The following is a 21,486-nucleotide window of genomic DNA, read 5'->3' on the forward strand; positions in this document are numbered from 1 at the left end:
TACAAATTAAAGCAAAATTAAAATGTTAACACATTAAAATAATTTAAAATTTAACACTATGTTAAAAAACGATTAAAAACTATACATCTAATTAAAAGCTGGGGTGAACAAATGTGTCTTAATTGCCTTTTTAAAACTGCCAGAGATGGAGAGGCTCCTATTTCAGCAGGGAGCGCACTCCAAAGTCTCGGGGCAGCAACAGAGAAGGCCTATCTCTGAGCAGCCACCCGATGAGCCCGTGGCAACTGCAGACAAACCTCTCCAGATGATCTCAATGGGTGGTGGGTTCATGGCCAAGGCATTATTTTAAATACCCGGAGCCTAAGCTGTTTAGGGCTTTAGAGGTTATAACCAGCACCTTGTATTATTGTCCCCAGAAATATATTTTGAAAGCTGTTTTAATTTTTAATGAGAATATGACATATTCTCATATTTTCAGAAATTTAAAAAATCAAATTCTAGAGGGTAGTCTGTTAATGCAAGAAAACTTACACGGAAATATTTGATATTTTTAATGCTTTCTTTGAAAAAAAAAATCTGAATACTGTTGTATGTATAAAATCCCATTCTTTACATGTAAAAGACAATTGATTTTTGGACACACTTGGTACTGTTGCCACCTTTGGATTCAGATTTTCCTGAACATCAGCCATACAAAAATCTTGGCAGGAGGAGGGAATAAATAGTAGGGGATGGGAAGAAACTGAGGTGAAAAAGCAGGAGATAGGCAAGGATTAAACCACCTCCTCTCTCTTCTTGAAGCTGCTTTTCCCAATTCCCTAACATAAAAGAAGAAAATAAGTAATTGGCATTTGTTACACAACTTGTGCGTAGTGTGCAGGTGGACCACAATTCATGGCTCTTCAAAAGTATTAAAGTTCAGAGGACAACTGCAGCCTTTTGCCATATGAAAGTGGAACCTTCAAGTCCAAATATATTTGTATACAAAATGTGGGAAACAGCCAGCCAGGAGGGGCTGCACTTGCTTGTAAGTTTCCCAGAAGCTCTCCACTGTTGGAAACAAGATATTGAACTAGATGGCCTCATCCAGCAGTCCTCATATGTTCTTAACCTATATCCTGTGGAGAAGAAACAGACTTGGATTTCTGATTCAGTATAATCAAGTTTCATGTGTTCATCCAATGGAATACCATAGGCTCTAAATCCACAAAAACTTAAGCCCTAGTTTGAATCACAAGACTCTGCTGTGTTTGCTGTAATAGACTAATCCAGCTAATTCCTCAGGGATTTATACATATTATGAACATGAGTTGTAAAAGCTTGATAATTTTGGCTGTCAAAAGAACCTGGAAAAGTATATTCTTCGAGAAACAATTCATAAAGGATCAGTGATCAGGCATACACAAATGAATTATTTTTTAAATGAAAATGTCTTTATTAGTAAACTGGTCTTGTGGCGGAGTTCCTCAGCTTCGCCCTCATGAACCAACCCATTTCCCGCCCAAAGGCACCACAAAGAAACATAACTCGAGGCCTATCTCCTTCCCCCGCTCCACAAACACACACGCACACTCTCTCACTCTCCACGTGGGGAAAGAACTCGTATAACCAATCAACATGCACCGCCGGAGCAGCCGCCACCAATGGGGTGGTGTGCTGCGAGAGAGGGCGCGCGGCGGGCAGTTGCCGTAACCGTCGACAGTTGACGCCTCCTTCAGACGGGGTTGGAAGCAGAACGCGTGACTTGTGACCGTGAAACTCGTCGTCTTCGCGAGGCGCTATGGTGGGCAGCGGGAACCTCTGTGGCTGGGATTGGGGAAATAACCGTGTAGACATCGAGGGGCAAGAGGGAACGGGTGATAACGGATCCTGAAGCCCTTGGTTTGGAGGGCGCTTCGTACAGGAGCGCTGTCCGGAGGGAGAAAAGATGGTGGGGATAAGAACGGGGCGAGAGCGGAAACGAAAACGCGTGATCTTCCCGCCCGTTCTCACAGGCTTCCTCGCGCCACATGGTGTTGCACGCGCGGCCAACGGAGGAAAGGCGGTGCAGTAGGGTGCCTGTGGAGGCCGATGGCCGCCTGACTTTCGAAAGGCGCGAAGCTGCGGCTGGCGTTGGTTGGTCTCCCCTTGTGGGCACTTTCGTTATGCGGGTCGAGTGTGGGAGCTGAAAACGGGCCCAACTCATAATCGCCGGGCGGGGGCGTGGAGCCGTGGACCAGAAAGGGGAGCAAGGCCACAGTCATCGACGGATGTGGAAACGAGCGGGTTGGGGGTGGGTGGTTGAGAAGTAAAACTTGAGTATCGGAGCGAGCACGAAATAGGGGCATGCGATCAGAGGAGTTATTGACAGCTAAGGGAGTACATAATCAGGATGCGTGCCTAAAGTGTCCTGAAAAGATCGCAGGTAATGAGTGTATAATTCAATCTTTTGGCGTAAGAGTATAGTGGGCGTCAGTATATTGATCATTTTTTAATTAAAAAGGCCTATAATAAGAGCCTTTTAAACCTACCTATATCCATAGATACAAAGGTGTGTGTTCCTTTTCTTCTTTCCTCGCCTTACTTCCTTTTCTCTCCATCCCTCCCCGCCCCCCGCATTTCTCCAACCAGTGGGGGAGTGGAGATGTAAATCACATAATGCCTTTCAGTAAAATTGTTGGGTTTTTTTAAAAGGCCTTGAAAGATCCCATGTTACTTAATACTCTTCAATCTGAAGAGTAATCTGTTAGGCAAATATTGGTATATTTGAAAAGAAAAAGTTGAAAAATTATAGTATTATCAAAAACATTGCTTGCTTCCTAGTAATCATAATCTGTGATAGTCTGAATTTTTGGTCGGAGTTAATACTTAAAGAGAAAAGGTTTTAAAAAACATTCATTTTTTATTTTTTTAACAGCGTGAGTGTATCTCCATCCATGTTGGACAGGCTGGTGTTCAGATTGGTAATGCTTGTTGGGAACTTTATTGTCTTGAACATGGAATCCAACCTGATGGTCAGATGCCAAGTGATAAAACTATAGGAGGTGGAGATGATTCCTTCAACACTTTTTTTAGTGAAACTGGAGCTGGCAAACATGTGCCTAGAGCTGTCTTTGTGGATCTTGAGCCAACTGTTGTTGGTATGTACTGTATATGAATTTTAGAAAACTTCCACTTTGTCAAATTCAAGATTTTGAAAATTGATTAAAAATAAATTGAAATGGGCCAGTAAAAAAGTATAAATTTTTAGTCTGCTGTATTAAACTTGTTTTCCAGTTTACTGAATTTGTTCACCTGTAACTAAGACTGTATGTGAGTCCTGTTAAGTTGAATGTGCCTTACTTCTAAGAACATGTGCAAATAATTGAAACCTTAACAGGATGTTGCAGTAGAGATTTAATTAGGCTTTCTGTACAGCGGGCTGGTTCTTATTTTATTGTTGTGTATAGTATTGCACTAACTTCTAAAGGTGCATTTCAGTGTGCCTTCTTTAATGCAGAACTGAATATAGAATCTACTCCTATACTACTGCTCTGTAAAACCAGTAGGTTTCTGTTCTATTTGAAGCAGATGTGATTTGTTCTGAGTTCCGTTCAACATAAGTAAAGCCCTGCTGGATCAGGCCACAGGCCCATCTAGACCAGCTTCCTGTTTCATGCAGGCACCTGCCACAACCAGGTGCACTTGAGAAGCCTGCAAGTGAGGATTTGCTTTTCTCTTGTGAACCCTGCTGCAGTGTCTCCCTACCTTTTTCAGTTTGGAACACGCTGCCCTCCAACACACACTTTTTTTGGCTGTGGCAAAGCCGCAGTACTATGTTTTATTTTTACTTCTTTCCTTGTCTGGCCCAATAGCATATGTTGCTGCTGGGTACAAATAGTGCAGTCAAAATCTTCTATTCTGTGTGCCACACTGACCAGTGACCTGCAGTACACCAGTTCAGAAATGCTTGGGGAGTAAGGAATAAGGCTTTTTGTGAGACTTGGCACTGGCTTGCTATTGCATAAGTAGTAGTGCTGAGCCTTTTCAGAAATTATTGTAGAATGAACCATTTGTATAATAAAAACTCCATTGTTTTAAGTTCAGGACTGAAAGCAAACAAGTTGGGTGGTATATTAAACAGTTCCTTCTTAGTTTGCTTGTGGCAATGTCCCCACCCCACCCCAAAAAATGCAAAAGTAAAAGTGAACTCAATAACCAAAACAAAATCAATTCAGTTTCTTAAATCCTCAGCTAAAACTACATTTGGATTGACATTACATTTTTTTTTTATTGCAAGGGCAGTATCCAAAATTGTACTACAAGTCTTGTAGTGCCAGTATAGTTTCACACACAGCTTGGCAGTTATTCTTTTAAATGCCATGATAGAGCATCAGTGATAAAGAATACTATTCACTTTTACTGCATTTTGGAACAATACTCACTAGCAGATTAATATATCCCCTTCAACAAATAAGTGATGGCCTTACAAAGCCTTTGTAAAATATGTGTGTTGTGAAGGTTATCTGTCTCATCTGTTTTATTGCACATAATTTTAAGGCAAATTGTAGAAAGCTGAAATTTCAAACACAGATTCAAATAGACATTAATTGGTGGTTTTGTGTTTTTAATTATTTGTAGATGAAGTGCGTACAGGCACTTACAGGCAGTTATTTCATCCTGAGCAACTTATTACTGGGAAAGAAGATGCAGCTAACAATTATGCCAGAGGCCATTATACCATTGGAAAAGAGATCGTTGATCTAGTGCTGGATCGCATTCGCAAGTTGGTAAGTTATTTTTTATAGCAAGGTTAGTATTAAACATGCCTGTAGATTTTCATTAAGGTAATTGACATAAATTAGCACTTGTAAGACGAGTTGAAATGACTTCATTTATATATTTCAGTACTACAGACAAGATTCTGTTGTAAAAATAAGATTGCTTTCTTAAATATGCTCCCTGGGAAGTGTCATTAAAGGGTTGGAATCCAAAGGACTTCAGTTTCAGCCACAGTGAAGGATTCTTTAAGTGGGGGTGCATGACTGCTGTTAAAAAGGAAAATCACTCAGTTTCATTCCCCCACCTTTCCAGATTTGGAATTCTAGCCATAAATATGATATGATCCAGTTGCCCTTCAAAAAGGCTATTGTAAAGACACAAGCAGTGTGCCCCGTGCCAGGCAGCTCATGTCATCTGGAGCGCTAAGAGCCCTCCACTCCTAGCTGCTGCAATTGAGGTAGCCCACCTCTTCTACCTAGCATTTTACTGAAGTAGAATGAGCCTTGGGTTTTTTCTACCTCATCCGTGATCATCGGGGCAATCATCACCAGGTAGTTGGGCTTCCCCCTGACCCACTGCCATTTGTGGCAGCGAGCTGGGGAAAGAGGTGGCTGTGCTGAGTGTAGCAGTTGCTTTACTGAGAGCAGCTACTGGCACGGGGCACATTGGGATGCAGGACAACTTCCATTTCCAGCTTGGGGCACCGCCATTCTTGTGGGCATGTGATATGGTGGAACCAAGACAGCTGCTGCTCATCTGCGAGGGAAGGCAGGCGAACTGCCCTTCCCCCAGCCCTCCTGAGTGTGCGGCTGAGGTTGTGTGCATGCTTACAAAGTGTGACTAATTTGGGATCAACAGGTTTCAGTGTGGCACAAGCACCTGCTTTTTAAAGGAGGACTAAAAAGGCCTCCTACATGTACATTTTTATGCATTTTGGTAGATCCAGGGTGTGTACATTCCAGCTGTAATATTGTGGGGGGAGGGAGTGTGAATGGAATTAAAATAATCTATAAAACAAGTTCTGCAGGCTAGACATTACAGAAAAGTGGTTCTTTATTGCATATTATTAACAGAACTGTTCTGGAGCCCTGGTGGAACGCCCTGAGACTACATTTGAGCTTGTGTGGGGAACTAGCAAGACTATCATGAACAGTCTGTTACAGGATAAATTTGTGCAAAGTTTTGGCCTGGAAAATGAGATGAAAATGTATAATCAGATTTGTTTAGGTATTATTGGAGTACAGGAAAAGAAAAAGATCAGGCAAAGTGGAGAGATAATAAAATATTAACTAATGGTGCTAGTTTGGAATCTCACGATGAGGTGTTTAGCTTAAGGTTTGAATTATTACCGAATCAGAGCAGGGCTGGATAAAGAAAAGGCCCGGAGAGCGGCTTTAGAATTAAAGAGAAGGGGACGAGGAGATTTAGGAATATAGGCAATTAGTATTACCAGTCCAAGATCCCGTGGTGTGTCGGTCACACTTGCAGGTAGCGTGCATTGGTGGATCTCCTTGCAGGCACAAAGCAGGAAGGCAGGGAAAAGAAGAGGCAAGCGTTCCAATCACAAGCCATGAAACCAGGATAGCATCTGGTTCCAAGAAAAGTCCAGAGGTGGTAGGGAATCCAGGGTCCAATTCTCTAGGGCAGCCAAGCGTGGTGTGTGGTTTGGGTCTGGAGACAGGTCCAAACCAAAGGCTGGGACACAGGCAGAAATTGAGACTGGAGCAAAAGCTGTAGCTGATGGTATAGCTAAAGCCAGAGCACAATGTTTGTTGGCATTTGGGCTAGAAATAGGCAAATTTATGCCTTCAGTCCACACCTCTTTGCTGTTGTGGCTGACATCTGGTGGACAAAAGAATTCAAATTGCTTGATTCAATCACCCAAAGATGTGATATTGATGAACGTTAAGATGAAATGGTTTGAATAAATTGTATGGGCGAGCTCAGCTCTTATCTTGCACACCAGGAAGACCTTCCAGGTGGCAAGATAATGATTCTTTTGATACCAGCAACTGTTCCTTCTGGTCCATGCCAGACCATTAGCACAGGGATGGTGGGGTAGGAATGCTCAGCCAACTGAGTTCCTGTGAAGATGATTTGTGAAACTAATCCTTTTTGCCAAAAAGGGTGTTTTACTGTTCCCTTGAGAAATAGTCTCTCCTTAACTCATGTCTGCTCAGCCAGCTCCCTTCTCTGAATAGAGAGAGGCCATAGAGTTATATCTTGCAGTCGCTTGTTATGCTGACCTTGGGTAATGGTTGCCCCATGTTTGCTTGTGCTAAGCAACAAACTTGAGAGTTTTGCCAAATATGGGCATCTGGTCCCATAAACTCCTAGCCAAGATGGAGACTGCAAGCCTGTAGTTCCAAATCACATAGTGGGGTACTGTTCATAGCCCCAAACAGGCTGTACTAGCATCAATATCCATAGGTATTCTCCAGACTGTGTATTATGATAGTGCTGGATGAAGAGTAATTTCTCTCAGTGGAGGAGATGTGTGTTATCTCCTTCCACTTGTTCTCATGCCAAAATGTATGCATATTAGTTAAGTTTTGTTCCATTTGGTGATGAGGGCTCCAGCTTTTCTCCTTTCCCCAGCACAGATTATTTGGCATAGGAAAGGAGCCAGCTATTTTGATTGCTTTAATTAAAAAAATCTTTATTTTTAAAAGGGAAGGAGCTTTTAATATTTAAATGCACATAGTGCCAAATACAAGTATAAGGAGAAGCTGTATGTTAAATATATATAATTGTAATGCTACAATACTTGGTTCGTTTCTTGTTATTTGTAGGCTGATCTCTGCACAGGTCTTCAGGGTTTCCTCATTTTCCATAGCTTTGGAGGAGGCACTGGCTCTGGATTTGCATCTCTGCTCATGGAAAGACTCTCAGTTGACTATGGCAAAAAGTCCAAATTGGAGTTTGCAATTTACCCAGCTCCACAAGTATCTACTGCTGTAGTGGAGCCTTACAATTCCATCCTTACCACACACACAACATTGGAGCATTCTGACTGTGCCTTCATGGTAGATAATGAAGCCATTTACGATATATGTCGCCGTAATCTTGACATTGAGCGTCCTACTTACACCAACCTAAATCGTCTCATTGGTCAGATTGTTTCATCCATCACAGCTTCACTCCGTTTTGATGGTGCTCTGAATGTAGATCTGACAGAATTTCAAACCAATCTGGTCCCATACCCACGAATCCATTTCCCTCTGGCAACATATGCACCTGTTATTTCAGCTGAAAAGGCATACCATGAGCAATTGTCTGTGGCTGAAATTACTAATGCCTGTTTTGAACCAGCAAATCAGATGGTAAAGTGTGACCCTCGCCATGGCAAATACATGGCCTGTTGTATGCTATATAGAGGCGATGTTGTCCCCAAAGATGTCAATGCAGCTATTGCAACTATCAAGACAAAGCGTACCATTCAGTTTGTGGATTGGTGTCCAACTGGATTCAAGGTATTTTTAAAAGTGACTTTGGTTTTGTAGTTCTCAGTAGTAACTGGTTTTCATGGTGCACATGTTGTCCACATGTTCTTGTTTAAACTTGTAAATAATATGTCAATGAAAAATTGGTATTGATTTCCACACTTGCCATTTATATTTTAACAACCCAGTCTTAACCACATTTAATTTGGCAGTAAGTTCCAGTGCATTTGGTGGAACTTGTTTTCATTTGTGATAACAATCAACATATAACTTAGGACCCACACTTTCTATTAATACTATTGAGTTCAAAGCTATTCATTAACCATTTCTTGCCTTTTGTCAGATATTACACTTCATTTTTCCCAATGTACTTATTTGCAGGCATTAGTCATACAGAGAAGTTGTATTTTCAGATAGTGTTTACTAATTACTAGAATAGACTTAGTCTCAAAATCATTGAGCGCTCAAAGTAAAAGGATGACAGTCTTCTAAATGAAACAACTTATTGTTACTTGTCACATTTTTGTTCCACCTTTCATTGAAGGAGCTCAAAGTAGCATACATGGCCTCACAGCAATGTTGATACGTACTGTAGGTCAGGCTGAGGGATAGTGATTGGCCTGTGGTTACCCAATACATTTCATAGAATACTTAAGGATTTGAATTGGTTTACCAGGACTCCTTATCTGTCAAACCTCACTGGAAAGCTATTAAAATTCTTATCCAGAAACCTCACACAGCAGCATATTTTACACAAATACTTTCTCCTCTTCAGAACAGATAATTGGTGCTGTTGGTCAGAGAATGCTTATAACCTTTTTGGATGGGGATAGAGGATTGCCAGGTCCAGTTCTCTGCAGTCCATAAACTAGATGATCATATCTGACATCGCATGTGTGCACGCACGCACACCCCTGAGAGCTCAATATGAACTCTTCCACCTTTGTGGCATACTTCTGTGCAAACTGAGGCAAATTTAGAGCAATCCCTACACAACACTCATATTTTACTATATTCTCTTCAAATATACAGTATTTGAAGAAATAGTTGTAGGGAATTGTAAAAAGCAATTGGAATACTAAACTGGAATGATGTTGGCAAGAAAAATATTTGTACCTTGTTTGTTTGCCACCTATAGGGTGACCTGTACATGGAAATAAGACTAAGTAGCATTGATAGATATACTTTCATCATGCTTCTAGCAGGTGTTGGGGTCCTGATGATGCCTAATGGCATATGATTCTGAGAGAGTAATGCTTCTAATAGCAGCATTAATGCAGAGTATGAACTAGGATAGCAGAATTGTACTTTATGATATCATGGTTCTCTGGGCTGAAAAGTCATTGGTGAATGACTACATTATGACTGGATAATCCTGTGTAGTATTACCAGTGAATCTATAATAGCTTAAGAAAAATCCATGCAACCTTCCCTGCATAAGGACATAATGGACCACTTACTATACAACACTCCATCTGCCTAGCAATGGAGCATTTGTGCTGTTGTACAAGATAATAGATTTTAGCAAACACAGTTCCACACCAGAGGGCCATTGGAAATAATGGCCCTCTTGCACAAGTGTGTGCCATTCTAGTGTATTGTGCAAATACTCCATTGCAAGTCAGAGCTTTCCACAGTGTATGAGTCAATGTCCACTTGCAGAAAGACCTTAATGGTGTCACTGTATTTCTCCCATTCTGGTGTGCAGAAGCAGTACACAGGACATTACAGGTAGTGGGAGGTATGCACCTGCCCATATCTCCATCTAGACCTCCCTCTTAGTACTGTTCAACTCAGTCAAGATCTGGATTGTTATTAATTTGTTTTCTTTAATATCCTTGCCTGCCTGCTGCAGAGAGGAACAGAGAAGAAACAGGGCTTTTTCTTGTCCTATAGGGGTAGTATGCCCAGTAGAAGAAGCACTGTGTCTTAAGAAAGCAGATTTTAAAGATTTAATTTCAGTTTCATTGTCTTTCCTTCTAGGTGGGCATTAATTACCAACCACCCACAGTAGTGCCAGGAGGGGATTTGGCCAAGGTGCAGCGTGCTGTGTGTATGCTGAGTAACACAACTGCAATTGCAGAAGCTTGGGCTCGTCTTGACCATAAATTTGATCTGATGTATGCTAAGCGAGCTTTTGTGCATTGGTATGTTGGTGAAGGTATGGAAGAAGGAGAATTTTCTGAAGCCCGAGAGGATCTAGCTGCCCTTGAGAAAGATTATGAAGAAGTGGGTGTTGATTCTGTGGAAGCAGAGGCTGAAGAAGGAGAAGAATATTGAAAAAACAAGTAATGTCAGGTGGTAAAACATTGAAAAATACTGTCATACTTCAGTTCACTTGTTCAGTTTCAAATAAACATTAAAATGTTCTACCAGCAGTTTGGTTTTCATAATTGTTTAAAATATCTTACAAAATCTTGCTTAGAATAAATAGTTGCAAACAATCTATTTTGAGAAAAGCATAAAACATAATTTTGTGAAATGCTATATGCTCCTTTGGATTTGCTGGAAAAAAATTTGACCCTCTCTTCTTCCTTTCCCTCCTTCCACAAAAGTCTTTTGAAAACCAATGGAACATTTATAGTTAAGGAAGTCACATTACTATATTTCTTGGTGTTAACTGTTAGCAGGCGTGTCTTTAAATGACAAATACACTAGGACATATTTGTTCCATTGTGTGCTTGGAGCTTTGGGCAAGTATAATTTCAATAAATGTGCCCATTTATAGTTAACTAAATCTGAATGAGTAAAATAAACCTCCCATTATTTCTGAAAAATCTTGTGTTCATCCTCATCATTGGTTGATCTTACAAAAGCTGTTATGGCTTTACTCTTATTGAGGACACTTTTGGAACATACTAGAAAAATACCATGAGCATAATTTATTCTATTTGAGGGGGGAAATGGAACACTTAAAGCTATAAAAACTGAAGATTGACTTTGTCCATGTCAATTTTAAAATAAGTTAATCATAAAAATAAGAAATAAAGGATTTAGGAAGGGAACATAAACTTATCATTTCAGCCAGTCAGGATTATTTTACAAAGAAATGGGTGCCTGTCTCAGGCCCAGGATTCATGTAGTAGTGATCATGATTGGTGGCAATAGCAATCTTGGGTCTATAGTTCAAGCAAGTTAAAAGAAAATATTTACATTAGTTTACCTGTGGATTTGTGTAGGGACATAGTGAAATCCTCCATGTCTAACAGTAGTATCAATAGAACAACTTTGACATCCATATCTTGTTTAGTGGCTTTCAGTAACAAAAACTAATGCCTTCATATCTTTTACAGATTTGTGAACCCAAAGATTTGAATTAATAAAATGTTTAATTGAAAATCTTTTTGATGTACTGGTCATTGTTCTGTAATACATGGAATATCAGAAGGTTGATATTGAGGCTGTTCTCACATGCAGGCAAAACTAGGCTAGCAAAGGCTAGCCCGATGTTGCCCATGCATGAGAACCAATGGGATCGCACCCAATCCCGCCAGCCACCCTCTTAAATGAGGTTAAGAGAGTGAGTACTCTCTTAACCCTGTTTTTCTGATCATCTGCCAGCCCTAGCTATTTGCAGCTGGGGCTGAGAGATGGCAGGGCTCTCAGCTGATGTCGGTGGAATCCCCATGATGCACCATGGTGAAGTTTGGGAGAGTGGGTTGACACATCCTGGCACCCCAACCCTCTGTTCTGCCAGAGAAGGCAGCTACATGTTTGGCCACACAATCTCTGGGCTCAGACCAAGAGAGGATTGTCTGTGGTGGAGGTGGTTTTTTTGAGGCTTCCTCCCCTGCCCTTTCAAGCCCTTTCTCACAGATCATGAGAAATGGCTTACTGTTGGTTAAGATGTGCACTTCAAATAATGCTGAAATGTTAACAAGTAAGGTAACAAATGGAGTTCCATTCACAGCAATGCACTGAAAGTCGCTACCAGTGAGTAATTTGCTTCTTAGAACTGTTCAAAGTTGACTTGCAATTGTAGATATGCTCAATATTTGGATTTCTGTATATCACTAGAACTAGAGAAAGCCCACCTGTTTCCCTGTAAATCCCTTCTATGGCTTGCTAAAGTCTGCAGTAGTTACAGCCACAAGATGGAGTAGTATAACTGCCTGGGAGGCTGTGCAATCTGTAGCGGCTTTGTGATTCAGGGTCTTTTTCATATGATAGAGTAGAGGGTTACAATGATGAAAGTTGAGGATTTTATCTATATATAAAGGAGCAGTTAGTATGCTTACCTGTAGAATATTTACTCATTACAAAAAAAGTAAAAGCCCATTTGGACAAATGTTGCTTTCTAGTTCAAATGCATTTAGTTTAAGACACACGGACTGCTGTTACTTGGGCTCACAGCAGGACAAAGCCGCAATTTTCCAGACATTTCTGTGTAGCTAAGTAATAAAAAGGCCAAATACTTGAAGAGTGTCTTGGGCTTATTCTGTCAACATCCCCAACCAATCCCTCCTTAGCTTATAATTCCTCCTTAGCTTATAATGCCAGGCCTCACAGAGGCCATTTGAGCATGCACAGTGGCCATTTTGTTTTCAACGGCCATTAAAAAAAATTATTTTAAAAAATGCCCACTGCACATGCTCAAATGGTCTCTGCGAGGCCCTAGAGGCCGGCGGGGGGGGGGACACCTTTGCAGACGCCCCCTCCCACGGCCTGTAGGAAGTACCCCAAAGGGGCTACAGGTTTTAAAAAAATTAATATAAGTCACTGTACACATATTTAGTTTGGCACTATGTACAGAGAATCAGGGCTTGTGAATACTGAGCTGAAGCTTATGAGCTAGGATTGTATTCATTTGCTCTTACTTTGCTTCTTATGATAAGTGAGTTAAATGTGATGTATTAATAATATGGCTATTAATGGTGAGTTTGTCTTTGAATCAGTGTGAAATCCTTAGTATTAAGGCCCACTGGGAGTTTCTTGTTCTCTTTCTCTCATTTTAACTGTCTTTCTGAAAGACTAGAATATATTACAAGCAGTGACACAGTTTACTCTGCATATCCTTTAATTATTTCCAGAGTATCTGGGAAAAGTCAAATTCTCCATTTATTTTTAAAACAGATGTAATGGTGGTGCTACAATGCATAGTAGGGAATTAGACAGGCACATCTGTTTAGTTTTCCAAGTACACCTCCACATAGTATTTGGGTATTTCATGAGCCCCAGCATACTGAAATTTGTAGTTTTCCAGCATTTTTTGGTCTGGCTACATCCACTGCTAAATAGTTTTTGAAATTTTAAAAGATTAATGAGCTTGACTCATATTTTTCAGCTGATATTATAGTAAAGTTATCTGAAAGATGGGTGTCAGATGTTTGGATGGGGCGCAATTTCAGTGCTTGCTCTAGGTGCTATTTTCCCTAGATATGCCTCTGGTTTGTAAACCCCTGCTAACTTGGCAAAGAGGCACCTTTTAACATAGTGATTCTCTTTATTTAGCAAGGGGAAAGTAACTGGCCCTATCCACCCCCAGCACAATACCTCCAGTGACTGTTGCTGGTGTCTATCTTAGGTTTCTTTTTAGATTGTGAGCTCTTTGGGGACAGGGATCCATCTCATTTATTATTTCTCTGTAAACTGCCCTGAGCCATTTTTAGAAGAGCAGTATAGAAATCGAATGAATAAAATATATGCTTATATTCTATATTAATGGCATCAAAAAGAAGTTAGTCATGACTAATGTCATTTATTTCAATGGTATTTAGTTATGACTAATTTGCTTTGGATGTTGCCCATTATTTTTTTAGTTTGTAGTTCAGCAGGGTGTTGAACTAAATTTTATACAAGAGGACCCCTTCCAAATCCATTCTATGGTGTACCTTTGTTGCTGTTACCTTAGCTCAGTGAAGAAAAAGGCAAGATAAACATGCAACACAATCTGACAGTAACTCTCACTTCCTGCTGTTCACATCTGTGCAACATTAAACACAAACATCCTCCTCTATCTGATTCACCGCCTACCAGATAAGGGCTGTTTGTGGTTTCAGGGCACAATTCCTTCAGAGTTTTATGTCGTGTATGAAAAGATACTCCAAATAGCTGAGTTGGAACTAATCAGCTACATAACCACTGCTGAGCAACTTTGTGCAATACAGCACACTTTAAAATGTTCCCCAGTAGCTGAGCTAACAGAGCAGGAGGAGGACACGGGTGGGGGGACCTCTTGCCTCTGGTCCTTGAGCCTTTCAATTGCTGCGCTGTTTGGCTGGGCAAGGAAGGAGTGGGGGTGGGGGCTGCCCAAGTGGCAGCAGTTAGAACAACTCTATGGGAAGTGGGGAGCACCTTCTCTACTTGTCTTGATTTGTCCTTCATTCTGTCCCAGCAGCCTATGGTTGACTGCTTGTTTGTGCTCTGCCCAGCTTTTTCCTGGTCAAGTTGAAATAATTCAGCTTCCTGCAGAGATCAGATCTATCTAAGAAACTGCAAGTCAACAGAACTTATATTTTTTTAAAATAAAAAAAAACTCGTGTGTGTGTGTGAGAGAGAGAGAGAGAGAGATTCCAGCTGTTGCCTACCTCTTTCCCCACCCCACCTTCTCTTCTCTCTTTGCAAGGAGGCTTGCTTTCTATTTACTGTGAGAGAGAGAGAGAGTGTGTGTGTGTGTGTGTGTGTGTGTGTTTGCACACACAAAAATATTTGGTTGGTCCATTAGAATCTAGCAATAGCTTTAACAGAACCAGCCAAAATGACTCAAAAGTCAGCAGCAAGCTTTTGAGTTATCCAGAAATTTTCATCAGCCTGGATGTTAAGCAGAACAAATGGGTTTAAAAGGTTGCAGTCCTCAGCATGCTTACTCTTTGATTCCATTTTACGCGTGTTTAATTTGTAGATAAGTGCTGTTAAGGTAAATGATGCTTCTCTGGTTGCAGCCTGTATCCCCAGTGAATTAAATGGGAGCTTACTTGAATTTAGAGTTGTGTATATTTGTATGATCATAGGCATGTGTGACAGCAAAAATAAATATAGTTGTGATGTCCAAATGTGAGAAGTTGGCCACACTTCAATCCAGATAAGCATGTTTGAAATTAAATCCTTGATCTGGGCATATTGTTAGAAAATCTCCTGGAAGTGGCGTTGCTCAGGTGGGCTTGTGTTGCAGCTCACAAAAATATTTGGTTGGTCCATTAGAAAAAAGTTGGAGAAATGTATCTAGGTTAACAGAGTTGTCAATTTAAGTTGACCTCTGGCTGGGTTATGCAGTTTATTTTGTAGACTGTGGTTTTCTTCTTGCGTACTCTTAAGTGGTGTACAGGTTAAAAGTGATATACAGAAATCGTATAAGAACAGCCCTGCTGGATCAGCACAAGGCCCATCCAGTTTGTTAAATGGAGTCTCCATGCTTGGGCAGTATATCTCTGAATCATGCTAGATCAGGTAAACATATAAAGCTGTCATATGGAGTCTGACGCTTGGTTTATCTAAGTAAGCATTTTCTACACTGACTGGCGACAACTTTCCACATGTTCAGTCTCGGGCTTGCTTGGAGCTGCTGCCAAGGACTGGACCCGGGGACCTCCTTCATGCAAAGCAGATGTGCTACCAGTGTGTGTGGTAGCCCATGGTTTTGTTTTTGTTTTGTTTTACTAATTCCATTCTCCAGCAGGGAAGAGAAGTGCGTCTGACGGTGACACAGATAGGGCGTCTGACTCCCCTTCCCTATCCAGGTCAGGAGGAAGGGGTGGGAAGACGAATGGACAGGCTCGTCTCTATGTGGGGAATTGGGAATAACCACCAATAACAACCACAGAGTTGGGTCTGACTTCCCTGCCAGTTCCAATGTGCTCCCTAGGGTCTGGTGACCCCCTCCCTTCTGAGCCCTCAGAGGAATGTGAACTCGGCAGCCTGGCTGCAACTGGGGAGGCCTGAGCAGGTTTCTTCCCTTTCCCACCAGAATTCCTGGTCTCACTGCACCCCCTTTTGTGGCATGTCTGGCGAGGATCAGAAAAGCCCTTCTTTTCCTCAGCCAGGACCAGAACCATGCCTCTAAGCCACCACCGAATGTTGTTGGGAAGGGCTTGCCCTCAACTTACAGCTTCAGAGCCTTCCCCTCTGATCCAATATCTGTGGGTGGCAAATCTATCACTGGCAGTCGGTAAGGAGGCGGGGCCCACCCCACACTGGCCCATCTCTTGCTAGTGTGTGAACTCACTCTAGCCAAGGAGGCAGCGCGGGGTGCACCTGAACCCTCCGACGCCCTATGGCGGATTGACGTAGTAGTCCATATTGCTGTCTGCATCAGGGGCTTGCTCCCTGGAAGATCGGTCATCGCTGCAAGAGAGAAGAGAACCACCACGGTCCTTCCCCTGCAGGAAATCTCTTTGAAAAATACTAGAAAAGCTCAAGGAAAGCTGAGCACTGTGACTACCCTGCTTTTTAGGAGCCAGACAAGGCAGAACTGGTTTCTCAGGGGATGCTCCTCCCACTCGCAGGAGGGGGCCCTCTGGTGAATGTTGAAGTCTGATTGGCCTTGTCTAGGAGTGAATGGGAGAAGACAATCCGCTGTCGGATGCACTCCGGTTCCCTGCTGAGAATGGACTCTTCAGGTAAGTACAACGTTCCAATCTTAATGGTGATGTTGCTTTCTGCACCAGTCAGTGCTGCTGCCTAGATCTCCAAGGCAGAGCAAGAGAAGGATTGGAGAAACCACCCTGCTCCCTCCCCAGCAAAAATAAATAAATAAATAATGGGGATCCTATTTATTTTTATTTTATTTTATTTTGCAGCATCACTGGTGCCACAAAAATTTTTTGCATGCAATCCCATTCAGACCTTGTATCACTGGAACAATGCTGGTGCTTACCACTGGTGTTGCCAAATCAAGCACAAAGTGATCTCATTTCAAACTGTTGCCTCCTTTCAGCCATACAGTGAAATAAGTACTAAATGGAAGATGTTAATTCATCTGGAAGATGAAATGAAGTCAGAATTTAGGAAGGAATCATAAGATCACAAGGTTATAAGAGAAAAAGGACTTGGATGGAGAAAATGAGGGACAACCAAAAAAGGGGGAAATTGATGCTTTATAGTTCTGGAAGACCATATGACACCATCTGAAGATTCATAGAGGAGTGTGAAAGTTCTATCTCTGGTGTTTTGATCCATGATGGCTCAGACACTGCTAACTGGGCAAAGAGGGACCTTTTCAATGGTGATTATATTTCTGCAATGTGGTCTCTGTCTTTTACACCAATGGGCTATGTGCCTGAGCAGAGATCTCATTGGAACCTAACCAGCTCAATTCTGATTTAAGTGGGAACCCCACCCTCAGTAGACGTTGTGGAATCTTAAGCAATGCAGTGAGTAAGATTTCTAGCTTTGCTTAATTCTATTGTTTTTCTCCTGTTTTTCCCTTTTCACACTTTGTTTTTCTTTCTTCGGGTAGTAGCATTTTTTTCTTGGCATTTTTATTTCTTTGGGATCCTCCCCTCCCCTTATTTCCCTTGGATTTGAGGACACTTCAGTCCTGGACGGCATGGAGTCTCACAGCCATGCGGCCAAAAAACCCCAATTTCTATGCTAGGCACAACTGATTTTAAAAAGTGTGTCAGTTGTGGATCGAAGATTCCGATACCCATACCAAGTGTCTTCTCTGTTTGGGGGAATCCCACATTGTCAAGACGTGTGTTTAGTGCCAGAAACTCATGAAGCAGGCTTGAAAGAATAGGGCTTCTCACTTGCACGCAGCCCTGTGGGATCTAGCTCTCTGTTCATCAGAGGCCTTGTTGTTGGAGCAGCCTTTGAAAATGGCTTCCTTGGTACTGCATTATCAATTTCTCTTTTTGTATCACGGAGTTGTAGCCCATTTTCTTAGACAACGTAAAAGCCACTTTAGGACCGATTTTCAAAAGAACTACACATACATTGTGCAATGCGGATCTATTCCTTTATTTTGTTTGTTTATTATATTTATATACCACCCCAAACACTTGTCTCTGGGTGGTTTAGAACAAATACCTCGTGTTACTGACATGTATTCATCTTCATTCCATAGATCAATTAGGCTAAACATTTGTCAACATGGCACAAACTAGTTTTGTATCTCCTCCAGTAGTGAGTGTTATCCTGTAAGAGTATAATGAAGTCCTGTTCACTGCATACTGCTTTTCTTCCTACAGTTCATGCACTAATAATTATTTGCAATATAAATTAAACTGTGCTGTTGTTAAGTTCAGTGCAACATAACATTAATGTCAGTTCATTGCTAGATTATACAGTAGTTTATTACAGTGTCTCTGGAGGGCTTTCAAGCAAGCCTGCTTCCCACTAATCAGATTCAAGTTGAGCAACTTGTCACTTTTTTCTTTTGCTGCTAATGGGAGAAATTATTCTTGTCAAATATTTCTTCTGTGTTATTCCTGCCTTCAGTTATACTACACACTGTAGAGTGGCATGCATGACAACCAGATCAAGTCAGCCATATGCAAATATTTGCATTACGACCAGAAGTGAAACCAGGGTGTGAACATCAGGACCTGGAGCTGACAGAGTAGAGTTGCAGCTTTTTCTCAAGTGGTGCTGACGAGCTAATTAAATTGTGTGACCGTTTATGTTTGAGTACATCTGTTGGAGGAAGTTAGCATTTGCCTTTGGGATGCAGTGCCAAATCTGCTTCAGGAAAGGCAGTTCCTGTGTTATGAAAAGAATAAATCACTGCTTATTCACTAGGACCATTCAAGAACACTGATTGTGTCGTGGAAAGCAGTTTGGTGGTAAGTGTTATGGATTTTAACTAATACTGTTTAGCAGTTAAGAAAGGCTTGTCATTAGCAAATGGCTGTAGCATCTTTATTGCATTGCTAATACATGTCTTGATCCACCAAAGGGACAAAGAGGCTGGGGAGCGGTTGTGTAATGTTACTAGGTGTGAGCTGATGGAGAAGAGATGGCACAAGAGTCAACTGGATTTTTTCAGTTTCATGTTGTTGTGGTTGGAATCCAGGGGCTGGGTTCTGCAAATCAGTACACTTGATAGATAAAACTAGTGTGGAATGGCACCTAAACCTAGCCCAAAATTTCAGCAGGAATATGAGGCTGCTATCTGTGGAGCTCATGATTTCAATATCCTAGCTTCTTCAATCACTGTTTCCCCATTTCTTAATAGATGGAGACAAGTACTCTTCAAGCAAACTGTACCATTCTAGCCAATAGGAGCCGGCCCATTCAGCAACATGTGGAGCTTTTCCAGCTCAGTGTATACATTCCCACATTTATGCTGGGTTTGGTCTTCAATGGCATGGCTATGTGGTTTGCCCTCTGCAAGATCAGGCAATTGACAGAACCAGTGATCTACATGGTATCACTTATCTTTTTAGATACCTTGATGCTTTTTGTGCTTCCCTTTAAGATAATTTCCTATCACAAAAGAAAGTGGGACCTAGGGAGTGCCTTTTGCTTATTCCTAGAAAGCCTCTACTTTGTCAACATGTATGGAAGCATCCTCATCTCCACATGTATATGTGTGGATAGATACATTGCTATCCTGCACCCTTTTCAAGCTGTGACCCTGAGATCTCCCAGGAAAGCTGCCATAACTTGTGCTATCATATCAGCTGGGGTGTGGGCAGGAACAGCATATACTTCCCAACTGCATGAACACGCAGGCCCCACATCTTGCTTCCATAGTTTTTCTGGAAGTATTTGGAACACCCCAGTTTTGCTCGCCGTCCTGGAGACAGTCTTTCTTAGCTGCATGGTCACCACAATCTTCTGTACAGTTCAGATTGCCATACGCCTGCAGCGAAGCCAACAGTTAGCCATGAAAAAAAGCAGATCGATCAATATCATCATGGCAAACCTAGCTACATTTCTGGTCTGCTTCACCCCTTTTCATATGGCGCTGGTGTTGTACTATCTGGTGAAGAATTGCATTCTAGATGATGGTCAGGAAATCATTCGCACATTTCTTCAGATCAGCCTGTGTTGGGCTAACCTCAACTGCTTCATGGATGCAATCTGCTATTACTTTGTTTTTAAGGAATTTTCCACTGCAGAAACAGCCCAAGAATGACTGATTGACTAATATATTTAGACGAGTTTTTCTTTACTGTTGTTTTCTGGTTTACATGGAACTCTTGAGTTCTGCTTAGTGCTGGAGGTGGATCTGAATAAGTCCAGGTTTGTATGTTTTCAAAGGGGGAACAGTCAATACCTCTTTGCCCCAATAGCTCCTTGCTACAATCTGCAGGCTCACACAAGAGTGAGTGCGTATTTCTATTTTCCTTAACATGAAGCCTAAAGCAGAGTTCTGGAGAACGTGAAAGCTTGTTCATTGGCATTTTCGTTTGTCCTAATAAAAGTATTGCATTTACAAACAGTAGGAAGTCTACTTTAAGTTGGCTAACTTTGTGTTAAGCTGTTCAGTAACTGCACTTGACTCTGAATATTAACTAAGCAGCTGGCAGATGATAAAAATTAAGCACTTGTTTTGTGATTCATATTTGCATAAACACCTGTTTTTCATTAGCCCCATAAGATGTTGCCTGGTAACTCTGAATGATGTGTTCATAAGCAGCCATTTTCTCATCTCTGCTAGCAGCTTACTTTTTCTAGAGGGAAAATCAAAACAAAATGCTCAAACTGAAACCATCTCCAGTTTCAAAGATGTCTACTGACCAAATAAAGAACAAGTTTGTTTATTTGTAGAGGAAGAGAGACAAGGCTAGCTACAATGGGAAGCATCTCATGCCTTGGCCCCAGTGTGGCAAGCAGCATACACAAGGCAACTTCCACAGGGCACAGGTGACGGGGTTGCAGATGCTCATCCACACCTACAATGCAATTTTAATCTCAACCCATTGAACTGGTTGCAAGTTCCCAGTGCAGACAAGGAAGCGCATCTCCACCTAGGGCCACTAATTGTTACGTTACTAGCTGTCGATGAGGGTCCATATATATGCAACAACTAGAGCTGGATCAGAATTCAGTTGGTGCATGTTGCTGGCCAGATTAACTAGAGGACAAAACCTTGTCTAGACCATACCCCCACACTTGGTCAAGGACTATACAACATTTGAGGTTATCAAAGCCCTCTGAAGAATGTTGAATAACTCTAGAATCTTTCTGAGGCTGAAGAGACCTCCAAAATCCAATGTCTTGAGCCTATTCTTGTCCCAACACAGACTTAATTTATACAATCTGCTTGTGATCCACCCCACTTTGAAAGAGTATACTGCTTCCCTTGAGGATGGTAAGTAGTAGTTCTGCTAATTTACTGGTGATTTATCCTACTGTACATAAGTTGAAAAATTCCTAATAGAATTGCTTTTTTTATAGCTTGTGCATCCAAACATATTCAGTTATCATGGCATTCTCTACAGCTATTAGGTGAATA

At 41.5% G+C, this 21,486-nt stretch overlaps 2 protein-coding genes across 8 annotated transcripts; both read left to right on the forward strand.

Annotated features, from left to right (window-relative positions):
• Positions 1 to 1,586: 1,586 nt before the first annotated feature.
• LOC128350831 (tubulin alpha-3 chain) lies at positions 1,587 to 11,485 on the forward strand. Of its 2 annotated transcripts, none has more exons than XM_053309602.1 (5): positions 1,587 to 1,744; positions 2,858 to 3,080; positions 4,561 to 4,709; positions 7,494 to 8,174; positions 10,128 to 11,485. In XM_053309602.1, the coding sequence occupies exons 1-5, from the start codon at positions 1,742 to 1,744 to the stop codon at positions 10,422 to 10,424; spliced, it is 1,353 nt and encodes a 450-aa protein (XP_053165577.1). In that variant the 5' UTR covers positions 1,587 to 1,741; the 3' UTR covers positions 10,425 to 11,485. The 2 variants fall into 2 exon arrangements, with proteins under 2 accessions (XP_053165577.1, XP_053165578.1); XM_053309603.1 differs by lacking the exon at positions 1,587 to 1,744 and adding an exon at positions 2,220 to 2,365.
• Positions 11,486 to 15,594: 4,109 nt separating this feature from the next.
• On the forward strand, positions 15,595 to 20,472 carry LOC128349573 (G-protein coupled receptor 55-like). Of its 6 annotated transcripts, none has more exons than XM_053306114.1 (3): positions 15,595 to 15,700; positions 16,586 to 16,699; positions 17,017 to 20,472. In XM_053306114.1, the coding sequence occupies exon 3, from the start codon at positions 19,258 to 19,260 to the stop codon at positions 20,161 to 20,163; it is 906 nt and encodes a 301-aa protein (XP_053162089.1). In that variant the 5' UTR covers positions 15,595 to 15,700; positions 16,586 to 16,699; positions 17,017 to 19,257; the 3' UTR covers positions 20,164 to 20,472. The 6 variants fall into 6 exon arrangements, with proteins under 6 accessions (XP_053162089.1, XP_053162088.1, XP_053162085.1 ...); XM_053306113.1 differs by having other exon boundaries at positions 15,602 to 16,699; positions 17,017 to 18,865; positions 19,258 to 20,472; XM_053306110.1 differs by having other exon boundaries at positions 15,603 to 15,820; positions 16,534 to 16,699.
• Positions 20,473 to 21,486: the final 1,014 nt, after the last annotated feature.

This window comes from Hemicordylus capensis, chromosome 3 (assembly GCF_027244095.1).
Source record: "Hemicordylus capensis ecotype Gifberg chromosome 3, rHemCap1.1.pri, whole genome shotgun sequence".
Lineage (NCBI taxonomy): Eukaryota > Metazoa > Chordata > Lepidosauria > Squamata > Cordylidae > Hemicordylus > Hemicordylus capensis.